The 24634-nt window shown below is 39.3% G+C and overlaps 2 protein-coding genes across 3 annotated transcripts; one reads left to right on the top strand and one right to left on the bottom strand.

Annotated features, from left to right (window-relative positions):
* Nucleotides 1-1647: 1647 nt before the first annotated feature.
* On the bottom strand, nucleotides 1648-11286 carry RB195_019935 (uncharacterized protein; the record flags this gene model as incomplete). Its single annotated transcript, XM_064188012.1, has 35 exons — nucleotides 1648-1719; nucleotides 2771-2877; nucleotides 2938-3112; nucleotides 3731-3802; nucleotides 3862-3942; nucleotides 4046-4114; nucleotides 4193-4273; nucleotides 4335-4463; nucleotides 4525-4635; nucleotides 4718-4817; nucleotides 4871-4950; nucleotides 5154-5285; nucleotides 5354-5488; nucleotides 5555-5662; nucleotides 5936-6013; nucleotides 6084-6191; nucleotides 6286-6371; nucleotides 6432-6504; nucleotides 6654-6765; nucleotides 6821-6920; nucleotides 6978-7077; nucleotides 7566-7665; nucleotides 7748-7851; nucleotides 7908-8067; nucleotides 8520-8608; nucleotides 8719-8821; nucleotides 9128-9212; nucleotides 9269-9371; nucleotides 9427-9644; nucleotides 9726-9808; nucleotides 9895-9998; nucleotides 10078-10167; nucleotides 10233-10375; nucleotides 11090-11204; nucleotides 11272-11286. The coding sequence occupies 35 exons, from the start codon at nucleotides 11284-11286 to the stop codon at nucleotides 1648-1650; spliced, it is 3621 nt and encodes a 1206-aa protein (XP_064043893.1).
* Nucleotides 11287-11466: 180 nt separating this feature from the next.
* RB195_019934 (uncharacterized protein) lies at nucleotides 11467-24128 on the top strand (the record flags this gene model as incomplete). 2 transcript variants are annotated; one of them, XM_064188011.1, is made up of 37 exons in its annotated part: nucleotides 11467-11564; nucleotides 11634-11814; nucleotides 12523-12626; nucleotides 12697-12778; nucleotides 13401-13499; nucleotides 13970-14070; nucleotides 14122-14272; nucleotides 14351-14483; nucleotides 14561-14708; nucleotides 15391-15481; nucleotides 15536-15693; nucleotides 15791-15920; nucleotides 15980-16057; nucleotides 16110-16244; nucleotides 16455-16549; nucleotides 16658-16731; nucleotides 16782-16937; nucleotides 17635-17771; nucleotides 17836-17970; nucleotides 18379-18519; nucleotides 18576-18678; nucleotides 18729-18873; nucleotides 19274-19394; nucleotides 19444-19567; nucleotides 19625-19721; nucleotides 19849-19932; nucleotides 20486-20622; nucleotides 20673-20788; nucleotides 21417-21520; nucleotides 21592-21664; nucleotides 21727-21812; nucleotides 21871-21973; nucleotides 22043-22110; nucleotides 23059-23116; nucleotides 23172-23319; nucleotides 23373-23494; nucleotides 24021-24128. In XM_064188011.1, the coding sequence occupies 37 exons, from the start codon at nucleotides 11467-11469 to the stop codon at nucleotides 24126-24128; spliced, it is 4224 nt and encodes a 1407-aa protein (XP_064043891.1). The 2 variants fall into 2 exon arrangements, with proteins under 2 accessions (XP_064043891.1, XP_064043892.1); XM_064188010.1 differs by lacking the exons at nucleotides 11467-11564; nucleotides 11634-11814 and having other exon boundaries at nucleotides 12535-12626.
* Between the last annotated feature and the right edge of the window lie 506 nt (nucleotides 24129-24634).

The following is a 24634-nucleotide window of genomic DNA, read 5'->3' as shown; positions in this document are numbered from 1 at the left end:
TTGGACCTTCAGGTAATCCACGTAAGTGCAGGAGGAAAAGGAGCAATTCTTAGCGCTCATTCTTCCCCACGTCTTTTCCTCGGTACATTTTTGATCATTACATCATTCTGATGTCGTTCTAATTTCAACGCATTATTGCAATCAACAGATCACTCCATTGCGAATCAGTACTAATCAGAAGTCAAAGCACAGTTCAGTGATTTCAGTATAACTTAATGTATAGTCGGGTCAGAGTGATCTTAAGTCTGATGCAATTGCGTAACCAACTGGGCTTGAGGTGGGACTCTCGCCAGTTCAATAGCCAATTGGGAGTGCAGCGATGAGTAAGGGTCCCAGCGCATCACTCCGCTTATGCAGTTGCATCAGTTCTTTTAAAGGCATCTCCCCACGAATTTGGGGTAGTGCAGATTTCAGATGGAGTATTCGTATACGGGATGGGAGACTATGGAGAGGGGGGTGATTCCGTCCATTTCTTCCTAATTGCCGTAAAAAACGGCACGGAAGATGCGACGCCGCACAAGGCTGGCGTGCTCCAGTCGAACTCCCTGTAGAAAATAGTGCGCCAGAACACCTGAAGCCGTATCTTCCGTTTTTTACGGCAATCAGGAGGAAATGGACGGAATCACCCCCCTCTCCATAGTCTCCCATCCCGTATACGAATACTTCATCTGAAATCCGTACCACCTCAGATTCGTGGAGTGATGCCTTTAAGCTGATTGTATCAAGCGGGTAAATTAATACCAAAGACCCACTTGGAAAAATATCTTTATTTTAGCGTCAACTGGGACCAAATCCCAATGAAAGCAATCTACTTAGGAGTAGTTGAAAACTGCTGGCTAGTACTTCTTCAGGTTAAAGGCAGCGTATCACAACTTTAACGTGTTGCAGAAACCACAGCGAAAGCCAAGAGTTCGAGCTGAAAATTACCGAAACCAGCGTGACTCCGCTTTTCTTTCCCTAGTCCTCGTTAAAAAACGAGGTGGCAACCGCCTTAGTTCCTACAAGGTAGGAGGTTAGAACGAGCATCGTTGTAAGCACTCCGATCCTCTCTGCAAGCTATTTTTTGGTTTAACCTTAATACCCTTCTCTGACCTTTCCTGCTGATTTTGTAGGAAAGGACAGCACCTTCCCCACCGTTTTTTTTACGATTAGTAAAGAAAGATGGGTGGAACAACGGTGATTCCCGTGCTCTACAACACGAATCAACTCATTTCGCTGCGGCTTCCGTACCACGTTGAATTGCGATACCCTGCTTTCAATTTCAATGAAGACTACTATATTTCACCAATGTTTTGACTCAGTAGTTTATTAGTGGTGCCTTTGACGGCTATGAATGTGAGCTTAGATTGCGCTCCATCATTGTATTGCACTCAATTAAACGCCCTTTTCTTGCAAATCCCGTTAGTTTTCAGATTCTCTATTCCTCAGCATTTATTAAGAGATCAATTGTACAAGAATAGATTACCCTTACGGTTGCTTGTATTAACATATACAGAACAGGTCTAGGCAATAAAATGACTATAGTACAGCAATCACCTCATCATTAAAGTTATAAAAGACTGTAGTTTACAACCTACAAAGTGTAAGCAAAGATAATTGAAATATATGGTACAGAATCTGCTAGTAAGCTATTACTCTCGTATTGTTCTATCCATGAGTGGTGTCGTCTTCAACAAAGTCATAAGCTTGTTCTTTTGTAACAACGTCGATGTGGGAAACCTGTAAGACAAAATTTAAAATGAACACTCTCAATGAGATTTGGACTGATTGTTCATACAAATGTAGCAAAAACAGTGAACAATAGTCTCTGATCTTAAATGCGAAAGGGGACTAATCATTTTTTTACAATGCTGCTTGCAACTCCTTGGTGAAGAAAGAGCTAAAGCATATGCAACTCATTAGCTCGTATTCTCCGAGAAAAGAACATCTTTTAAACAACTTAGATATTCCCACCTCCAAACGCATTATTCAGACATTGACATTTGACAGAGAAAGCCCTACTACAATTAGAAAAAAGATGAGGCATTAACGGTCGCTGGTAGTCCAACATGAGAAGCGAGCTGGCCGCTTTCTGCACAACCAAACGATCAATTTGAAATAAGAAACAATCAGAGATATAGCCATACGTTTGCGCAAAAACTTCGCTGAGTCGGTCAATGCGATGAGAACATCGCCAAGTAGCGGACAAATAGTAAAACAGAACTGGCTTCACATCTCAAGAATATTCGGCTTCAACGTGTCAGTTTGAACCAGGTTATTGAAAAGTCAGCGGAGGAACGATTTTTCATGGAACATTGCGCAATTCAAATTTGGTATTTGCATCTTGAGGATGGACTGGAGTAAGCGTATGAGGCATTTTCTTTCGAGGACCTTTCAGAGATTAAGTATCTTCCACTAAAAAAAAAACTTTATGAAAGATCCTAATCACTTTCAAAGATCGGTAGCTAAGGTTTGAAATGTTGGGGTTTCTGCATGAACTCTTGAACAAAGAAGAAGGTCCTCAAATAACCATCATCTACTTTTCGTCGAAAAAAAAATTACGTGGGGAAGAGCGTATCATGGTATTCAAGGATGAGGAATTAAGTGGTAAAGCTGAGATATCTTTGAAGTTCAGCAATTTTGAAAAAGCAGTTTCAGGGATGAACGTATAACTATGGGAATAGAAACCAACCAGAGACAGGCAGAATAAAATTGAATAACTCAGAAAATGATCTTCCTTTCGTAGACTATTAATGATTTACGCATTAAAAATTGCTGTAATTCCACTCACCTTATTCCTGAATTTCACACCATAATACTTCTCAGCTGACTCCAAAAGCTCAGGTCGGAAAGTGGTTGTTATGAACTGTGCGTTTTCCGCGAGCTCATGAATCATGTCTGAAGAAATGCAACTCAGGATTATCCTCACGAAATCGTAGTATTCGAAATGATGTTCACCTGCTACGGCCTTCCTGTGTTGCGCGTCTAGAGCTGCGTCAATTTCATCGAATAGATAGAAAGGAGCGGGATCACACTTTTGAATAGCGAATATGAGAGCAAGTGCTACTAGTGACTTCTGACCACCAGAGAGCTGCACCATTTCTCTCGTTTCGGAGCTGCCATTGAAGGAAACCTACAGAGACAATCTAGAAGGCCTACTTATAATTCAGTGAGTATTTAACCTACGATATCAAGGCATTAAAAACAATGTCTCGTATGAGCGCAATCGACCAAACAGAAATTAGAGGCAGCATACCACAAAACCGACTATGTAAGGATCTCTCTGCGAAAAGCTAGCGCAGAGGATGTAGATTACGAGTATGAACGTGACTGCGATCAATTCCTCCTAATCGTTCATAGAAACGGCGTAGGAAACGTCATTCCTGTGCGAATTTTCCTACACCACCTTATAACGCGTCACCTTAGTACGCTGGCAGCGTCTGCGAGCAAGCGGACGATAATCAGTGAGGGTCTCCCCGGCGACGTGTTCAAGTTGAATCAATGTATAAGCTGAAAGAATCGACCAAAGATTGAGCTTATAGGGTGTGTCGTAGGAAAATTCGTAGAACGCCGTTTCTCAGGATGATTAGGCGGACTAGATCATTCTAACTTTTTGCGGAAAGATCTCTAACATCATCAGTTCCGTGGTATGCTGTCCTAATGCCACAATAAGCAACAGAAGACATAGATAAGAGAAGCACTATTCTTTAGGTATTAGTATTGGCATAGAAAATAAGTATAATCATGGTACCTTTATTCCAACTCCAACAAAGTTTTCCACTAAATGAAGAGCTTGATCAGGTTGTGATGTATCCATCGATTCCTGGAATGAAAGTAACTAATGAGTCTCATCTGTCAAAATGAGAGACAAAAAGAACTTACATCTTTACCCATTTGTATTACCAAAGAACCGCTCCCATTAGGGACTAACTTTTGAAACACTTCAGCAAAATTTTTGGATACCTAGAAAAATGATTGAGTTGTTATTGAATGACCAAAACGAAAGTGCATTAACAAAAATGAAATCAGTTTCATGCAAATATTGGTCCAAGATATTCAATGAGACCTGCTTAAAAGTGAGCTGGATCGCCTCATACTTCCTTGTATCCAAAACTTGCAGAAGGTCCTCAATAGACTGAAAGACGTATAAGATTACCGCAGAAAACTCAGGATTTTTAGGACGAGAGGACCCATAGTGGAAATGTAAATGAACCTTCTGACTCTTTTGTTGCTCTTCCATTCGCTTCGTAAGGTCTTCTTTTTGTGATGCTGCTTGCACAAATTGATCCAAAGCCTATAAAACGAAACATCAAACAATGTCAGACGTTTCAATATATAACGGAGAAAGAAATTACCTTTTTGTTGACATTCTCATACTTCTTTAACTCATGCATACACTCAGCCAGCTTTTTGTCCAGCTGCTTTGTTGACAGCCCCTGATACTTCGAAAATGCATCCGTCGGTAACGAGCCAAGTTCACGAATCTAAAAAAAAAACTTTCTTGTGAATAAGTTACCTATGAACATAAAGATACCCTAAACACACCTTCTTCACATTTTCTTCACGTTTCGACTGTAATGTGCTCTGTTTCGTGAAAATTATGTCTGCTTGTTTGGAGAAGTCTGCCAATTGTGCTTCTAAATCCTTCTGTTGTTCCTGAAAAAACAAACACCCTTAAACGTAATCAAAATTAGACGACATTTGCCTTATACAACCTAAAAGTAAATCACAAGCAAACCTGAACGTCCTCTAGTTCTCTATTCAACTTCTCTGCGCTTTCATCATACTCCATAAGGCACTCATCTAACTCAGCAATTCGACGGACGATCTCGTTAAGTCTATAACAGTACAGATCAAAAGTTTTTTTTTCCAAGTATCACAATAAATGCACCTCTGGATGACGGAGTTGAGCTCAGCGGACTCAGCCTGCAAGTTATGCCGCTTTTCGTCAACTGCGATGTCACTGATTCTCTGAAAGCAAGTTCATTACTTCGGTAGTAAATTGGCAAAGTATTCGTCAGGCAAAATAGGAGCTGCGTAAATTTTGTGGACAATAATCAGTGGACAATACTTCCATAAGGGATGAAAAGATTATATTTCTACATTCACAGCACGCCAAACACCTCTGTCAGGGGACAATAGTCAGAAGAATGAAACTTGTTTGGAACACTTACCGCCGTTAGACTATCTCGCTTGCGAAGCAAATTCGTAGTGAGCTGATTTTCAAGTCGTTGCTTTGTAGTCTCGAGTGCGCTCCGTTCCTTTGATACTTGTTCCAACTTGTGCTTTTTCTCCAATATGTCTCTCTACAATAGAAAAGTAGTACAATTGGACAAAAATCAACCATCAAATGACATAGAAAGCGGCTAGACACCTGTAACCGCTCGCACTCAGCCTGCTCATTCCTACTGAGCTGAGAAAGGAACTCAGATCCAATTTGCTCTTCGTATCCTTCCAACTGTGCACGCAGCTCGCGAACCCGATTTCGCAAATTGAGCAGCTGAGCTTTCTAAAATTAATTACTTGAAAAGGCTCCTTCAAGCAGTGAGTGAAGAATGATTGGATGTTTTAGCACCTTCGGTTCACGGTTTCTTCCCATCGCATGCAGCTGTTCACTTGCGTAGCGCTTCTTCTCTGTAAGATTCCGGTGTTGTTGCTTGTAAACGCGCATATCGTTGTCAGCCTAAACGTATCAAACTTTTTAACAGAAACGAATCAAATTCAGTAAAAGTAAGTTGCTAAACCCGGAGTTAAATGCTTGTCCACTCTCATTAGTTATTAGCTTAAAACTAATCTTGATAATCATGTTTCAATGTGATAGTTTAAACTCTTCTAATAAGTCCAAGTGAGACAGAGAAAGACTCGAAGACATTATATCTTTCATCGGAATAGATAAAGTTACTTTCGATCTGTTTTGACAAAAACTAAACATTGAGAACACGAAGGTCACACATACCTTGTCGATCTCCATTTGTATTTTTTCTACAGCACTCATCTTTTCATTCACTTTCCGTTGAATTTCCACTAGTGTAGCCTAGAAACCAAAACCACAGACCTAATCTGTATTGCATCGATTAACAAATTTTAAAGTGTGCAACACCTACCTGCAGCTGATCGCGATTCATCTGCTGCGCACGAATACTCTTGTGCAATTCTAATTTCGATCGTTTTGTGTCTATATAACCACCAGTGAGAGCTCCACGTCTAGAGATCTTAAACAAAAAAAACTTTATCAGATGAGGCTGAAGGGAAATAACCTAAGGCAATAAAAGAAGGAATAATGGGAACTAATAAGAACTAATTAACCTGATCACCATCAAGTGTCACACAATCAAAACCTTCACTTCTCGCAAAGCGAGCTCCGAGGTGGAGATCACGAACGATAGCAGTACCTAAACATTTTCGTGCTACAAAAAAGAAAACACATAATTCAAGAGTACAAGTTCACCAACAGGCAAACACATTGCGGAACACAGCATCATAATACTCATCATAATCGAATACATCCAAGATGGCGCGACCATCCTGGAAAATTAGTGATGGATTTAAAAAATTTTATGAATTGTTCACCTACTTGGCTAAAAAAGCCAAGATACGACACATAGAAAAGAGAAGGAGTAATGATATCGTAATCTTCCACATTACAACATGAGTAGTGAAAAAAAAAAACTCACAGCATCTTGATACTCCTTCCGAGGAGGAGCCACAATCCTATTAACAGGAAAAAAATTGCATTCACCAGGCAGATTTTGTTGGTTAAACTGTTTCATAATTTTGAGAGCCACTCTAAAATTGTAATAATACGATCTCAATCCTAGGAAACCAGAATGTTCAACTGCACCTGTCATCTGAAACCACATGAAACAGGAGACGAGATCCGGCGGTGATTTCTACAGCTTGAAAGTAGATAGGCTCACAGTCAATGAGATCCAATAAAAGGCCTGAGTCAAGGAAGTAGTTAATCACAAAAATGAACAAGTGGTAACAATTTTACCTACCGTGATATCCGTTAATAACATCGTCGTGTCTACCATCGTCGTTATTGTCACGGAACCACTGAATGATTCTTCGCACTCCTTCGACACCGTTTGTAATTGACTGAACACATGATTGGTAGGTTAATGGTCCTTATAAACCAACAAATGGTTAGAAGATATTTTTCTGCATGTATTGCTTCTTTTTATCAACAAGCTAAAAAGGATAAATTAAACTTTTCGTCCGTAGGTGACATCGTATTAGAAGATTAATCAAGAAGTGCTGATACTTCGCATACTTGACCACGCAGAAAAATTTGGACTTGGTCATGCAGAATTTACAGCAAGAAAATTCTGGTAAGAAACGGAAACCATCTCTGGAAATGAACTGTCGGTTAGACCGAGAAAAAAGAAAGCAGTTCGGGATCTCTGTCACCATGCAGTCTTGGTTTCAGTTTCAATAAAAAAAAATATAATTAGCGTTTCCTATTTCCAAAAGTTAATTCACCAGCACTCGATGTGGACAGCAGTAATTTGTAAATAACATTTACAAAAGATTTTTCCACTACAATTTGAAGAATCCTCTCTCCATTTGCAAAAAAGAAAAATCACCCTTGGCGCTAAATAACGCATCTGCTGTTCCATTTGAGATAGCTCAGCATTCATTGTAGCCAACTGTTCCCGCACTGATTTCTCCTCACGAGTCGCATCACTGAAATAGGAATTCGCATGACTTCATAAGAACTGTGTTGGAAGTGAAAATCCTTCATTTAATTTAAAAATTTTCTTCTCACAGTTGGGCCACCATAGCTCTATCAAACTCTTGTTTCAGACGACCATGCTCCGAACTAGCTTTGTCCATTCGGATGTGATTCTCTTGTAACTCGACACCAAGTTCCTAATTGAAGAGACATCTAATTTCAAATAACAGGAAGGTGCTGGTGAACCAGTTACCTGTACATGAACTGTTAATTGCTCCTCTTCACGAGTCTCATCTTCCAAGCTTTTCTCGATGTCAGTTATCTGTTCTTCTGTATCCGCGATTTGTCGAGAAATATGACGAACTTCACGCCGAAGAAATGCATCTCGCTCCTCTGCCGTCTTGAACTGATCCCTGCAAACATATTTGTTAAGGTAATAGATAAATGAAAAGGGTATGCAGATAGCTATAGAATTAGAAAAATTACAAATAAAGGCAATAACGGTAAGTATTTCTCATACCTATAAGATTTTAAGTTAAAAAAAGCAATATAGTAGATCAATAAACGATATAAAGAAAGGTTAGTAAGTATGGCTAGAAAGAAGGCTATGGAAAGAAAGGTTAGGAAGTATGGCTTTTGGCTAAAAAAAAATGTAGAAAGTTCCGATGAAAAGATGGACAACAATAAAATTAGTACATGAAACTGCACAACTTGATCTACGGAATAGGTGAAAAAACAGCTAGGGATGAAAAATTCTAAAATAGGAATTGTAAAGAGACAAAATCAATAAAGTATTTAAAAATAACCAAAAAAAAAACTAAATTAGTTTATAAAGCAAAGCAAAGCAAAGATGCAAGATACACACTTATGGCCCTGTTTTGCGAACAGTTCTTTTGATCTTGTTTCGGCGATACGTATGTCAGAAGATAAGGCTGACTCTTCTTCGACAAGCTTCTGAAAGGTAATTTTTACATCTGGAAAATCTTCCATTTGCAGACTTAAGAATAATAAATAACTAAGGAAATGAAATTCCGTCGAGCATATAATAAAGACAGAGGTTGAACCTGATATTTTGGGCATATTCGTTCTAATTCCTCCTCTTTCTCACGAATCTCCGCTTTAACTTGATTAAGAACATCCTCTGCTCTATTGCGGCCGCTCTTTTCCCTGAAATATTATCAAAAAAGCAAAACTGCATTAAAATAGTGTGATATAATACAGCATCAGGATACATCTTGGAATTGTACAAAAATTTTAGCTCAGTATAGACTGTTGATATTAAGTATTATTCTAATGAAACTCGCAAGAAAAGTGAAACAAAATATCCAACAGTGATACAAAAAGATTAAGGTGTAAAGATATCGAACTGAAAAAGCGGTGGAGTTACACAAGTTGGAGAAAATGAAAGAAGGCAATAAAGAAGAGAGGAACAAAAAGGGAAGAGACAATAGTCCAAGTCTATCAAAAACATACTTCTCAACATCTTCCTTCAAATCATTGATAAGCAGTGCAAGCTCGGCCTTCTTTTCAAATCGTTCAGCCTGCTCCGCTACCAGAGCTTCCTAAACAATTTTCTATCTTCAATTCCAAACACGTTCTGTGATGCATCAAAACCTGCCTTCTCTTCCTTCATACCCTTGAAGCGCGCTTCCAATTTTCTCTGCTCTGCACTTGCGCGAACACCACGCGCTTGAACTTCAACAAGCTCACTGCTCACCTATGAAAATGATGGAACTACCTTAAGCGGAGATAAAAGTAATGTTAATAAGTACCTTCGTCTGTCGAGAGCTAAGTTCTTCTCTTTGGTCAAGCAACCTCTCCAGCTTTTTTCGGGTTTCATTTGCCTCAGTGTCGTAGATGGTATATTCTATCGACCTCTTCATTTTGTCCCATTTTTGGTATTCTTTAAGGTCTTCCTTCTCTTCTTCAAGTGTCTTTAGGCGTTCATCGATATACGACAATAAAGTCTCGATCTTTTTTGTTTTGTTATCTAAAAAGCATGAATAACACACTCGAAAAAACATCGTTCTGAGTAAAAAAAAAGAATGCTTCTGAGTAAAGTATTTCGTACGTGTTTCTTTCAAAATCTTCAGACTCTCCTCTTTTCTTTCGTCGTAAACTCGAGTACCAGCTACTTCACGAAGAAGCTTGAGCCTAGGAAAAAGAGATTTCTGCCGAAGGGTTCAACAAGATACACTCAAAAAGATAGTATGTATAGCGTATTGATGTTCGGCTAGTACCTGTGGGAATCGGGAGCCGTTGCCAACTCATTAATTTTACCTTGTTTGACAATGTAATAGGGATTGGATCGTGAGAAACCTGCAGATTCCATTAGATTCACAACCTAAATAGGAACAAGACACAAAATGAAAATGACTGTACAAAATCATTAGTAGTGCTAATTAAGTACAAAAGAGCCTCACCTCAGCTCGAGGTACCATCTTGCCATCGATATAGTACTGATCCTTTTTTTGGCCGACTTGGCGAACAACTCGTACTTCAGTAGCCTCTATCTTAAAAAAAAGTAGGAATAACTAAGAAAGATCATATAAGAAGTCGCAAATTCTTTTAAACATACAGCCGGGATTCGTCTATCAGTGTTGTCGAAGACAATTTCAACACGAGCCGTGTTGATGCGAGGTCCAGTGCCTTCATGCAATACTCCCATCCTTTGTTCAGACCGAAGATGACTGAACTCATCACTCAATACGAATTGAATGGCTGTAAGATGCAGTCAAAAGTAGGCTGAATAAAAGTTCTCTAAATGCTTAATAAAATCAGAGCGCAAATGAAAAAGTTTTCCAGTTTCGAAAACATAAGAAATACAACTCTTTTACAACCAAAAATACTGGACTTTTTGGACTGTGAATTTCTCCATGAATCAGTTACACTTCTATGATTCTCCCGTACGCGTCCATGTTTTAATCCTTCATTGCTTCGACATTTCATAGCAATTTACTCAACAGCAGCCAAATAAATACGTTTCTACTGTTGGAACTATAATTCTAAGGAAGGGTCCTCCACGCCTTGTCATCGATGGCATCGCTATGGTTAATCGCACCCCTAGGAACAATTTTTGGAAGTTTCATTCCTTCACCTTCTTTAAAGAGCAGGCTGACAAATTTGATAATGCCATAAAATAAGAACCCAAATTACATTGATCTGCCCAGATATGCATTTCAAAAACTGTTGCGATAAATATTTACTAGAAGATGTGCTGTAAGACAATACTCACCTAAGACTGTAATCTTTTCTTTCTCCAAGATGTATACCAGCTAAGCTACAAGGCTTGTTTAAACCTATCTTTTAATTTCGTCATTCTCACAGTCTCATCAATGTAAGGAATGGACCACCTTTTCTTTCATTTTTCTCGCACGCAATAAGCAAAAGCACACTACCCAAAACTGTTTAAACACATTAATTTGAGCAACTAACCGAAGAAGAAGTTCGATTTCCCACTTCCATTGCGACCAACAATTACGTTGTGGCGCGGTGAAAAACTATCGATGCTTGTCACTTCGCGGTAGCTCCGGAATCCGGTGATGTTAACCTTAAGCGAGAAAACGCTGTCCAGTATCGCAATGCAACAGTTCGGATCACTCCCAAACGAAACATACCTCTTTAATATGCATGATCAGTTCAGATTCCTACTGCCATAAACCGCCGATGAATGGAAGTAGAAGCACAGCTAGAATGTAGACATACGGTACTCTACTAAAGGCGTTCCTACAATTCCTAGTACTAACGCGTGATCACCGCGACAAATCCCGTGAAATCACACTGGAGGAAGAGAATAAACAAAAGCAAACAAAATGAGTATTCAAATTCCAAATCCTGAAAAACATGAAGCCTCAGACGCTATTGGAACAATGACGACAGAGCAATCTATTTCGTCTCGAGCGCACTATTTGTGATTGACAGCAGTGCTGTATTTTGATGATTATTCTTCCAAGGGAATATATTTACAAAGATCGTGTAGTCCGTTGGCATATTTTATTCCATTATTTGTTTTAGAGTTCGGATGGACTTGGTGTCGACAACATTTAGCCCAAGAAGTGTATCGTGAAGCGGACTATTCATTTAAGCAGTCAGAAATAGTACAGAACCCCTCAGTTAATAAACATTTCTGTTTCTACGGTACCAGACGATTTCGTATACGGGTATGTAGCTTCTTCTATTTTTATTCGCTCTTTTGTTGTTCTGATTGCGTATAATGTAAGGTGGCGGGTTTTCTTCAATTCTATTAAGGTCTTTTTTTACGGTTCTTAACTAACGTTTGATTTTAAAAGTTGCAAACACAACATAATTTTCAGATGGTCCAAAAGACGATTGGAATGTTTCACCACCCCTACGTCTTTGATACCCAATGAAAAGCACTTTGTATGACAGAAACCCGGTTTTTTGTGAATGCTACCATATATCCTTCTAGTATATACAAAACCAACCATTAAAAAGAACTATATAGTATCAAAAAGAAGTTTATTGTTTAAGAGGCTATATAATTGAACTAAGCACAGTCAAAGCAGGATTACTCCCTGTTCCACTTGCCGATACCGATTCGATAGAACACCGTGTATTACAATATTTGATAGGGCCTAGCGTCGATGAATTCCGGAAAGCTATTTTTTTTTTGCTTTTTGATAACCGTTTGTTGTTTTTTTTTTGTGAAATTATGCAACTTCATAATCGTAGTCAAAGTTTTTTTTTCCGCTAACGTCATTGCTTTCTCCCTATCGATTATCGTCCCATCGATCGGTGTAGCATTCGGTCGCCTTTACTAAGGACGTATCGCGTCCGGCCGATACAACACGCTAGACATCGGCTTTTATGATGTGCTGATTTTTTTGTCCTCAGCATCACTATTGTAGAGTAAAATTAGCATGGGCAACGTACACTCTTCATCCAGCTCCTCCGATGTTCTTCCAGTCGAGCATTATCTGAATGATCTAGCATGTGGAGAACCAATAGAAAGGCGAGTTGAATCGTGTAATATTTATTCTGTTTCTGTTGTAATCTTATTAGTTTTCACAATTCCTGTTTAGTCTTGGAAGTACACGTTTCATGAAAGTTGCACGTGGCAAGAATAGCGAAGGGGCTTGCGTTTGGAAGGTGTTTCTTACACAAGTGGGTGGAAATTTTTTTGTGTACAAAAGAAATGTATAGAAATGTTTTGTAATGTTCTTATATTATTCCAATTATTTTTTTTATGCATTTGGAGATTTGTAATCTACTTGGAAAGCCAATGAGTAGTGCTTGAAGTCTTCTCCTTTTGCTGGTATTTTTTAACACTTCTTTATGATTTAATTTCACAGACGGCATAATCGGGAAAAAAACGATATGAAGCTTGGTGCAGTTGCGTAAGCGGCTATGCTCGAAGCGGTGCGGTGAAGCGTAGCGGTTGGAATCGAAGATAGGCACTTGCCATGGCCACTCGCCACTGCAGTTGCTGGTTCAATGGTCCAACCTTGATCTCAACCGCTAGTTCAACAGCGCCGCTTCGAGCGCAGCCACTTACGCAGCTGCACCGAGCTTCATGTCGCTTTCACCTATTGTACCTTTTCTCCATCCTTCTAGGGAATGGTTTAGCAACCGTCACTGGTATAAATTAATCTCGCTTTATTTAACACCGGTTGCTGTTTGGCTATCTCTCCTTTGCTACATTAGGACGCCATCATATACTGATCACTTTCTATGCTATTGACGTTTATGTAGTCGTATCGTACCAGTTTATATAGTCCCTGTTTAGGAAGATCCGGTTGTCTTCGAACCTTATAGGAAAGAAATATTCCGAATTCGAGATGCGCTTGTTAACGCCCCAAATTGTTGTACAGTGAAGAAAATCTACGTAAGTGTTATTTTCTAACACAACTATTTTCCTAATTGTATTATCGCCACTTTTAGAGGGTCATGCTAATCTCTGCATTTCTTTCATCTTCCACTTATTCCTTCAATGAAAGTGAAAAAAGTTGTGCATAATTACAGTCGGATCAATGCCTAGATCTCGGTGTAGTTGCGTAAGTTGCTGCGTTCGGAGCGGTGCGTTAGACTACAGCGGTTCGGATCGATGGGGATTAACTAGCACCGAGCCGCTTCGAGCGCAGCCGTTTACGCAATTGCATCGTGCTTCATGTCATTTTAATGCTATTATACATAACGCCTCACTTACATCACTATGCAAAGTTCTAACTGTGAAAGAAAACGTGGAGGTTTTAGAGCTGAGAAATGTTTTTGTAAATTTCCTGTAATCATATGACTGACATTTACAAAAGTTTTAGAGCTTTGTCTTTATTTGCTTTTTATTCTCTCGATCTGCAGGTCACCCCCAAATGTGCCGTCCTTATACGTCCGTTTCAAAAACAAACCCTGTGTGACCGGTTAAGTACGCGGCCTTTTATCGTTCAACAGGAGAAAATATGGTGATTTTTCTTTCATGTTCCAATGCTCATAATGGATTTTATAACTTTCAGGTACATTTACCAACTTTTTAAAGCCGTGGCGCAGTGTCAGAAGGCTAACGTTTGTCATGGAGACTTAAAATCGCAAAATGTCCTCCTATCCTCTTCAAACTGGCTCCAAATCACAGATTTTGCTCCCTTTAAGCCCACATATCTCCCCCATGTAAGCATTTTGATTCATATTTTCATCGAACACTGTATTTTGTACTTGTAGCAGCTTCAGATAGATCTTTTTTTATAGGATAACCCTTCTTCATTCACCTTCTTCTTTGATACAAGCCGACATCAACACTGCTATCTTGCTCCAGAACGCTTCCTTTCTTCCGTAGACTATGAAATAACACACAAAGAGAAAGGAGATGAGTGGCTTTTTGGTAAGCCAACATATTATTCCGGTGCTACTATTTAACTAGTATATCGATGATAAGATTCCCGAAAAGTTGTTCCTAAGGGTCGCTTGAACCCTCAATGGATTTATTCGCTGCTGGATGCGTTGTTTATGAGCTGCTACATGAATCAGGAAAACCGCCTTTTTCGTACGGGGAATTGTGTCACTATCGAAGGATGTCCACGAGTGAAGCAGCAACTTTCCTGGAAAGGTACGCATTGTTATTAAAGACATCTGTTCATTTGTGCAGCTAGGGCGCAAAATGGACATGAGCTTGTATATTTTGTTGAAGCATTTGACGACATACGTCGTATAAGCTGGCGCTCGCATATGTAAGCTACCTTTGGGTCCCTTTACATTTAACATAAGTTTTCATGACCTATTTTGGACTCTCCTATTTGCGACTAATATCTGATGAAACGATTCACATACGTATGACTTAAAATTGTTTATTTGTATCTCGATTGGTGATCCGTTTTCATGTATTTCATATTTCAACCATTTGATTACGTATTATTTTCATGAAGCGATACCTATGAATTTGTTCTTTTGCAAAATTAAGAAATTTGACAATTACTGCGAAGATAATGAGTCACGGGGATTTCATTGTTTTACTGTGAAGCTAAGAAAACCCCCTTTATTTTTCTTTAGTTTTCATAGTTGAGGATCTAGATGTAATTGGGGCCCTAAGTTTACGTGTACCGATCAATGATTCCCAAATTACAATGCAAATTTTCTTTCTACTGCTCTTCGGACTGCAAAAATTGCTGTTATCTTACGATTGTGCGCCTTTCTCTACACTAGTTTTTTTATTTTTCCTATCATAGGGTTTCGTCTTGTTTTTTCCCTTTCACCGTATTCTATTGCGCTATTAAATTTACTGCTTTTTACAGATTGCTCCTCGACATTTCTGCTGAGTTTCGCCCGCTCCTAAAAATGTTGTTAAACCGGGAACCGTCGATGAGAGTCACAGCTCAACAAGTAGTGAGTCGCACACTATTCGTTGTAAGAGATAAAAGCACTTGTTGATTTTTTTAGCTGGATGGTTCGGTTTTCCACTTCCCCAAGGTGCTGGATGCGTTCTTCAGTTATCTCAACGCTTTCCGCCCCAAAGATCTTACAACGTCTCAATCGGTTGAAGGATTTGAACAGTCCCACTTTACTTTTCATCTTGAACCCGACGACGTTATTGCGAAGTGTTTCTTTGTGTATTTTGTTTCTTGTGTTCTTCATGTATTCTTGTTTTTTTTTCGCTTTCGTTCTTCCCAGTTATCCATACAAGGTCGTTCGCAGGCTCAAACGTGATGAGAAATCGTATTGGGATCGTCTCACTGAATCTGAAGAAAATCGCCCTTACGCAATACTTTTTATTTCGCTCATTACCGCTAACATCCGTGTCCTTCGAAGCGTCCCTGCCAAAACTGTGAGTCATTCAACGTTACCCTTTCGTTTCTTGAATATCTTCTATTTGAAAATTTTCAGGATGCTATGAATTTACTTGTTAAATTGGCTTCACTTTGTAGCCCTGTTGTAGCAACCGAAAGAGTGCTTCCTTATTTGGTAAGCCCACTTCTCACTAAGCCACTACTTATGGTTGCTCTTAAATTTGTAGGTATCCTGCCTGTCCGAAAATGATGCACAAGTACGAGCAGCGGCAGTTTACTCAATAACTGAACTTGTTCGACCTATTGAACCAACCACCTTTGAGGACTCGCTTATATTCATTGATTATCTACTACCTGAATTGGTAGGTGGATCCCTGTGTTGGCCATAGTCCGATCGAGTGTGCAAATTTGTTAAATTCATACTAGTTACTACAACTATTTCACGTCTATTTGATTCCTACAATAGAATGCTTGTGATTCTTTAAGGACTCGATTTTACTGCACTTTTCACTTATGTTTTCTTCGAAATTGTTAGGCAGCTCTAATTTTATTTTCACGGTTTTCTTCTTAAGTCATCAATGCTATCTGACAAAAGGCATCCTTGTCCCACTCTCGTTCTTCTCGCTGTTGCCACCAATCTGGGCGACCTTGCAGAGACAGCGTACAGGTTCTGCTTTCTCATTATTGAAAGTGCTTATTTTTTTTTTCAAATCAAGTGTTCAAGAAATAATGAAGGCAGAATTAATCGACATGTTATCACACATTACTTCTTTAGATTCCATGTAGTTGGTCGTAATTTGCGAAGTGGAGTGGCAGACGATGAACTTTCTGGTGCTGAAAATATTTCGGGTGAGAAGAAATGTGCTTCTCTATCACTGTGGATAAGTTTTTTTTTCTAGAAGCTCAACAAGCTGCTGATGAGAAAACTGCTCTTCAAAAGGCACTAAGCGAGTTGTTTGAGATGCTATGCAGTAGCCAAGAGAACAGTGTCCGTCATTGTGCTGTCAATCGCCAATCACTGGGGAAATTGTACACATTTTTTGGAAGAATGAATTGTAAGCGCCAAATGTTCTTTTTTTTTCATTGTGATTACTTCTGCTGGTATGTGAGAAATGGCCACAGTCTTTTTCTAGGTTAGCTACTGCTACGAATTAGTAGTATACTTTTGATTGGCGCCCGACCAGAGGATACCTTTTTTGTGCAAATTTTCTCCTCCCATTTTTGTTGTCGAAGCCTTCGCACTGAGTCAGCAACTTTCAGTTTGGAGGCTCAATACACCTATTGCGACGCGAAAGCTAAAATTATATATATATATATATATATATATATATATATATATGTAACCACTAACCCGTCAATCTTTTGTTTGGTATTAAGTCAGTTAATCAGCTAATCATTTGTGAACAAGTTCCTATACGTCACTTGACTGAGGGATAGGCTAGAAGCATGTTTCCGATCAGGAGTTTGTCGTCCTTGTGAATAGTAATTTATGCTATGCGGCTGGTTTACTTTTACGGAGTATTTGGGCTGCTTCAGCTCGCTTACGGTTGGGAGTTAACGTTCCGATGCAGTCGTAATCGTTTAGCCAATAAACATAAGCGCAGACGCTATGCGCATCTTCCCCTTCGCACAAGAAGCATCCTATAATTTGCATAACTGCTACCGTTTCTGACCAAACGCTAAGACATTTGTAATATTACGCTGTGGCGGCGTTCTTTGAGCCGTTGAAGGATATAAACTATTGATTTCCAGGTGGAGAAATACTTCTTCGCCACATGATTACATTTTTGAATGTTAAAAGCGATTGGAGATTGCGTGCTGCCTTCTTCGAGTCGTTGCCGATTTGCGTTCAAAAAAACAGCTTTGACGTGAAGCCTCTACTGCAGCAGGTTGATTTTCTTTCTTTTCTCGAATTTGTGTACGATTCATATTGATGGAATGTTTTCTTTTTAGGGGTTACATGATTTTGAGGAAATAGTTGTGATCTACGCTATTCACTGCACAATTGTGCTCGTGGAGACAGGGGTTCTTGAACGTAATGAAGTGCTAGAACTTCTGGTAGATGCGTTACCGTTCTTATCGCATCCGGTATGTATCGCTTAAATATTTCGGTAGTTTAGCTTTTTAAAAAAATCATTGGATAAAAAGAAAGTTGATTTTTTTAGAAATTAGAAATTATTGTGCCAACAAATGATCGAATGTAATGCATGCAAAATTGTCACTCAGTACAGAAATTTGCTGACCTTTTTTTTCTTGGAAGGTCATCTCTTTTCTTTGTTCCACCCATAAACAGATATATTTCACAAGATTCTATTGTAAAAATATAGCTGAGAGTTAGCGATGGTACAGCTAAAGTGAAGCTTTTTGTTGTCTTACTAATATGAATTTATTTGAAATTTCTCATTAAAGCCTCAGTCCAACAGTTTTTTGTTCTAAATAGATTCAGAAGTTGAAAGTTCTCGAATTGTTCTTAATCATTATTATTATTATACACAGAATGAATGGATCCGCCTCATCGTCGTGGAGCTGTTGATTCTTCTTGACTCCCGATGGGCACTTGCAGATACACAATGTCGGTTGTTACCCATGGTGCGCCCGTATCTCAGTGATACTGGGCTTCTTCGACTTAACAACAAGGTTACCTACGTTGACCTCTAGTCCTTCAAGATCTTCAGTTTTTCATTTTGTTTTAGCTGGTCATATTAACCTGTCTCAAACCACCGATTCCTCGAGACACTTGGAAGAAAGTGACCGAGTTGAACACTGAACAAACTGAAGCTCTCCAATTCGTCCTAGGTAAGTGCAGACTACTTGCAATGGACGCTGTCAACGTGACATAACTCCAGAACGTGGCCTCAGAGGTGGTAGTATCTCCTGCAACGATTCGTGGTTTGTGCGAATATTTGGACGTGATAGTGTAGATGCAGAGCTGTTCGAGAAATTGTCACATTTCAATCGGCTGCTCTTAAAAATGGCTGAGTTCCGAAGAACGTAAGTAACATCTTTCCATTTTTTGTTGCACACGTTGAATTCCAGATGATTTTGGAAACTTTTTGTTACCTTCTTTTCAAAAAGTATCCAGCTAGTCTTCTAGTGAAGTTGATTACCTTGAACCATGATGGATAAAACAGTAAACGTTGATGAATTGTTCCATCGTAAGCGAACGATATTTATTTCGAAATTACTGCAGGGTTTTTATAGCGATCAAAGAGATGTGCGTTTTACCCCAGTTTTACCCATCATTGGCTTACTTTCTGAAAGATCTGAAGTAATGAGTTTGGTTTGTCACCATCAAAAAATATGTATAGCAAAGTGGTGTGCGACACTCGAAAACTAAAAATGATCAAAAGCTATTTGCTAGAACTAACATTGTCGAAAAGTTGAAATTTAGAGCTGGAATGGAAGCGGAGCTCACACAGCATAAAGGAATCATTGATTTATCGTCAAAGTTGCACGCGAACGTTCGACGGAACATACACAGCTACTCGAACAGTAGTGCTTTGCAGAACAAAGTCGGTCTTTGCGTACATTGCTATTGCCAGTGAGGAAAAAAGTTTTTAGGTAGTTGCACCAGCAGATATGAACAGTGAATGGAACGAAATGTTTGGTGATGGCGATAAATTAAGTGAAGATAGGTCGACAGAGGAGCGCAATGCAGCTCATCTTCAGATGCAGACTCGGTCTAGTGAGTGCAGGATAACATGCATATTTCGTAAGGACAAACTTACTATGAAATGTTCAGTGCGAACATCCGTATGTGGCGCCCAATTAGCGGAGCTTCTGCAACATAAAAGTGAATTATTCTATAGGAAGTTTGGAGGTGGAGGAGGACAACGAAGGTCCGGAAATATTGCGTATTCTTTGGAATATTCGTCGTATATTTCTTTCTTTTTTACGATTCCCAGTCTTTTCGTATTATTTACATGGAAGATAGTTCTCCGTAGTACTGTAGAGTCCTGGTTGCAGGAGCTCCAGACAAGCATCATCAAGCGCAAAGATTTCCGGTACTTTGATAGCGCAATTGCATCAGCATTCTGACAAGGTTACTCAGTGAGTATTATTTTCAAGACATTTTCTGTAGTCATTCTTAATCAACCTTTTCAAGTGTCTAGCTGATCTGGAACCTTCTCTTTCATTTATGTCTGTTTCGCTTGGACAGTTCTGTGTCTACATTTATTTGTTTTCAGTTTAAAATCAATATCTCAAATTGTTTCTGCTCTATTCTGAAGTCAGCGTTGAAATTTTCAAACAGTGCAGTGCGTCTGCTGGACACTGTGTTTGACACTCACCCTCCCTTACTTTTTTCCTGCCCCAAAAGAATGCGCACCGTACTCATACAGTTAAATATCATCGATACTGATATAAATCTCGTGCTACCGCAGTTATTCGGGATTAAATACGTTAGGTCCGGTGTGTTTCCAATTGGAGCCAACTGTAGATGCACACCAGTAGCGGCACCCAATGGTGACCGATCATAACGAAAATGTAATAATGATCGACAATGATTGATGAGTATAACTGCTCACCGACCTTGATTATGCAACTTCTGTGCTCGTACAGTCTTCACTTGCTTAATTAGTGGATATATAACTGATTTTCCTAGGCTAGCCTTGCAACCGGATCAAATGCGTTTTGCTTCTTCGTCACTGGATGGTTCAGTTTTGTTGTGGAATTCATGTCACGCTCTAGCTGATAGCTATGGAGATATTCGCTCAGATGCTTCGTTCACATTCAACAAAGGTTTGTAGTACTACGAAGGATTTTTGACCCTCCAAGATTCTGTTTTTTAGACTATCCAGTAGCGTCGATTGGTTGGGCAAGTAATGAAATATTAGCGATGGCTATCGGCGATGGTCATGTATTGTGGACAGACGTGGGAGGTAGTGAGCCTCGCGTGGTAACAAAAGTATGTCGATTTTGCTATTTCGCTGGAAAACACTTCGAGTGACTAGTTTTATCCTATTTAGTGACGGTTCAGTCAAAGCTAACACAGACCATTTCATATCACTTGCGTACGTTGTACGCAGCTATCTGCTAAAATCTTTTAGAAGGCTAGGGTTAATGTTCTTCTTGTCAAATTTTGACTTGTTGCGCCAACCTCTAGGAGAACTTGCGAATAGAAGGGATCGGTTTAGCTTTTAATGACTTCTAGGTTGTGGGCGCTTAGTCATTATTTATGTTATATAATGTTAATAATGACACCATTTTGAGCCACTTGTCACTGCTCCCTTGTCTTTCAATAATAGTATATAATAGAAGATGATTACTAGAATTTGTTAGACAATTGAAAATGAAATAGATGCATGACCGAACAAATTACGAAGAATGCACTAATTGGGACGAATTTCTCATGTTCTAGAAGCTGTGACATATCATTCGCCAATTTTTTTTAGCCAAAATACACGTAGCTAACCTCTCTCCAACAGCTTTCTAGTAGTAAGGTAGAAGCATATCTTAAGTTGATGATATGAGTTTCCATGGATCTCGTGTTTGAATTAACTTCCTATGTTTTTCTTCAAAGAAGAACACTCCAGGTTCAATTGCCGGGCATTGAAGGACCACCAGAACAGATTCATGTGTCGAATAATATAACCTACTTAAGAAGTCATCATGGCGTTATATACTGCCTTGATCTTAGGTAACGATCATATTTAAAGAGAAGGTTGGCACTTCCACGTTTATTATTATATGTTTTTTTATATGTTTTAGGGTTGGCAAAACAAATGGCCCTTTGGGATTTCACGAAGTTTGGCGAAGAGAAGTGGTTAAGTATCATGGTCTAGTAAGTTCTAAAAAAAAATGTTCATATTGTTTATATGCACTATATTTTGACAACGTCTCAAGGTAACATCGTTTTGCGTTGATCCCGCTATGGAGAATTGGATGGTTATGTGTAGCACAAATAAAGAGCTCATGCTATGGGACTTAAGGTAATTCCTGTCTTCTTTTCTTTCTGGTTCTAAAGTAATTCTCATCTATTTTATTCAGGTTTCAAGTACAAGTTCTTTCATGGAAAACACCACATGGACTGCTACCATTGCGATTGTGGTCAAACCCGCTATCGCCAGCTGTCGGACAAACACCTCCCGAGGTAGAACTTTTTGTAATTTTCAACATGGGCACATATCCCAAATTTGATGTAGATGAGCGCAGTTCTTAGGTTTTTGTCGCCTACGGATCACGTGGAGAAGTTGATTTGTTTGAGTTGGGGACTACAGGACCAATCCGGTAAGAATTTGAGCAGCCGTTAATTTGCATGGGTTGTAACCAAATCTGTTTGCTTTTATGTGTTGGGTTTTTTCACATCTAACTGGCACATCTTTCTGCTTCTCGGAGATGTTGAACAATTTTTCCAATGTGGAAAGGGCACTTTTTTCCTTTCTGTTCGCCATTACTGCCGACGTTGACCGAAGAATCATAATCTCTTGTTCAAAATAGACAAATTTTCAGCTGATCCTATCTTTTCGCGATGACTTGTTGATTGAGTTCACATCGGTTTCAGCAGAATTAACACGGGAAGTCCTACTTGCGGTGAATGCGCACTTTTAAATCACAGAAACATATTTGCGCTCTACCTTCTGAGTCAAATAGAACTTTATTTCCACTGCACTCAAGAAGAAAAGCATTTTGACAGAATCCAAAATAAACAGGCCCTCATAGTTTAAAATTCGAACTCCAAGGCTTTCCACTCCTCAGTGTTAGTTAGCGGTGCAGTTAATCTTCAACGAAATAAAACCACCTAACTAAGGGATATACTGGTGTTAATCAACTTGGGATCAGCCAACGCATTTAGTTCAATTCAGAATCATTTGAGGTATACGAGCGCGTGTCTAGTCATACTATCTATACAATAACTTACGGAGGCTACCTAATATCTCAAGTTAGTGTTTTGATGTTTCCAGACAGGGCTGGCACCAATTTATGAACTCTTGTTCGGTCATAAAGCGGTTCCGAACCATCGACCTACCGTACCGACCGAGCGGTACCTGTTACCAACTGCGGTGTACTTGCCGTCTAAAGTTAAATAATTACTAATAATTAAATAATTGGAAAATTCAGTTACAAAATGAAATTCCTCAGTCGCATCTGACTTCTACTGAGTGCTTATATTTTGACATAGACCATACATACAAGTTGAATTTGTTACAGCTGTATGTAGTTTCACAACTTTTTTAGAGCTCTTTGGCCTTCACTCTCCGATCCATTCACTTACGCGCAGTCGAGCGCATCGGATGTATGGTTTTTATAAATACACATAACCTACTTTCTCATAGATTTATGGTATTCAGGATGATCTTCGTAATGTAACAACTGCTCTTTGTGTTTGTCAAGAAACTGGCTACGTGTACACAGGAGACAGTGAAGGTAGCCTCCGAAGATGGAATCTAAATCGAGCACCATTGTGCGAGTACATTAGTGGACCAAGAGAGATGACTGGTATGAGCTTTCTCTTCTTGTTCCATCACTTCTCAAAATCTCATGATCTTCAGCACGATCACCGTATAGAATTGCTTACAATGAAATGGCAGCGTCTGCCGGACAACCTGCTACGATTTATGAGCTTCGCATGCCCAACGAGCAAACAAAATTGCGGAGTTATCCTGATTTACGGGTAGGTCTTAATCTAGTGCAGTAGGTGAGCACCTTGTGGATGCCAGCTATTGTTCAACGTTTAATTAAGTATGTAATGTAAGTTCTTCATAGGAAAACAATCGAAAACGATTTAAAGTGTCAGGTTTAAAAAATGAAATAAACGGCCACACCCGCAAGGAATCAAGTTCCCTCGTTTGGACACTGAATGATCTTCAAGTTCTCGAGCGTAGGTTTTGTTAGTGCAGTTAACAACTGCAGTAACGATGATCAGGGAAAGCCCCTCTTTTATCAAAAATTGTGGTTGTTGTGGCGTAGGTTCATCCTTGACAGTCAGGTCATTGAGGTCAAGGCAATTAACATAGTCATATAATTTCGAGTGTAACAAGGCCTCATACATAGGTCCTAGTGCCATGGGTAATACTTATAAGGGTGTCCTAGAAACTGAGTATGCCATTGTCTTTGTTGTACCGCTTGCTGGTTGCAGATTTAATAAGGGAAAAAATAGCTTAAGAAAAAACACCGTGATCAACGTTTGTCTTTTCTAGTCACAACCCTCAACTCGACATAGGACATCTGTCAGCGATGTGCTCTGCTTGAAGTCTGATTTTCTGGTTTCTTCTAGCGTAGAAGGTATAATCAAGATATGGAAATAAGGGTATCTTACATACATTTGTAGTCCTGTACATATGCACATGATAGAAAAGAATTCATTCACCAAAACGAAATAAAATATCAAATATAGTGATTTGTTCATGCACATTTATTAACTCTCTTCACAAGAAAAGCATTGAAAACAAAGGAACATGGAACATTTAACACACGTTACTGCGTTTCACGCACAGACATACAGTGACATCATCATACAGTATGCAGAGCCATTATTTGCCCCAGTAACAAATAGAGCACTGTTCACACACCATTCTTTACCAATGATGAAAAGCTACGGACTAAAGGAGGGAAGTAACGAATCTAATGCATATGCATGCATAATCTTGGTCTCAAAATAGCCCACTGGCATTGTATGACAGACAACATGAGGAGCGACTAGGTAATATATTTGTTTCATGTAATACCACAGATATAGGACGGCGCTACTACTACTGGCCGTGACTAATGAGGTTAAAGTGACCACACGAATGCAGCAATTACCAAGCGATAA

The sequence above is a fragment of the Necator americanus genome, chromosome II, assembly GCF_031761385.1.
Source record: "Necator americanus strain Aroian chromosome II, whole genome shotgun sequence".
Classification (NCBI taxonomy): Eukaryota; Metazoa; Nematoda; class Chromadorea; order Rhabditida; family Ancylostomatidae; genus Necator; species Necator americanus.
Note: the sequence above shows the minus strand (reverse complement) of the source record. Positions and strands in the feature narration are given on the sequence as shown.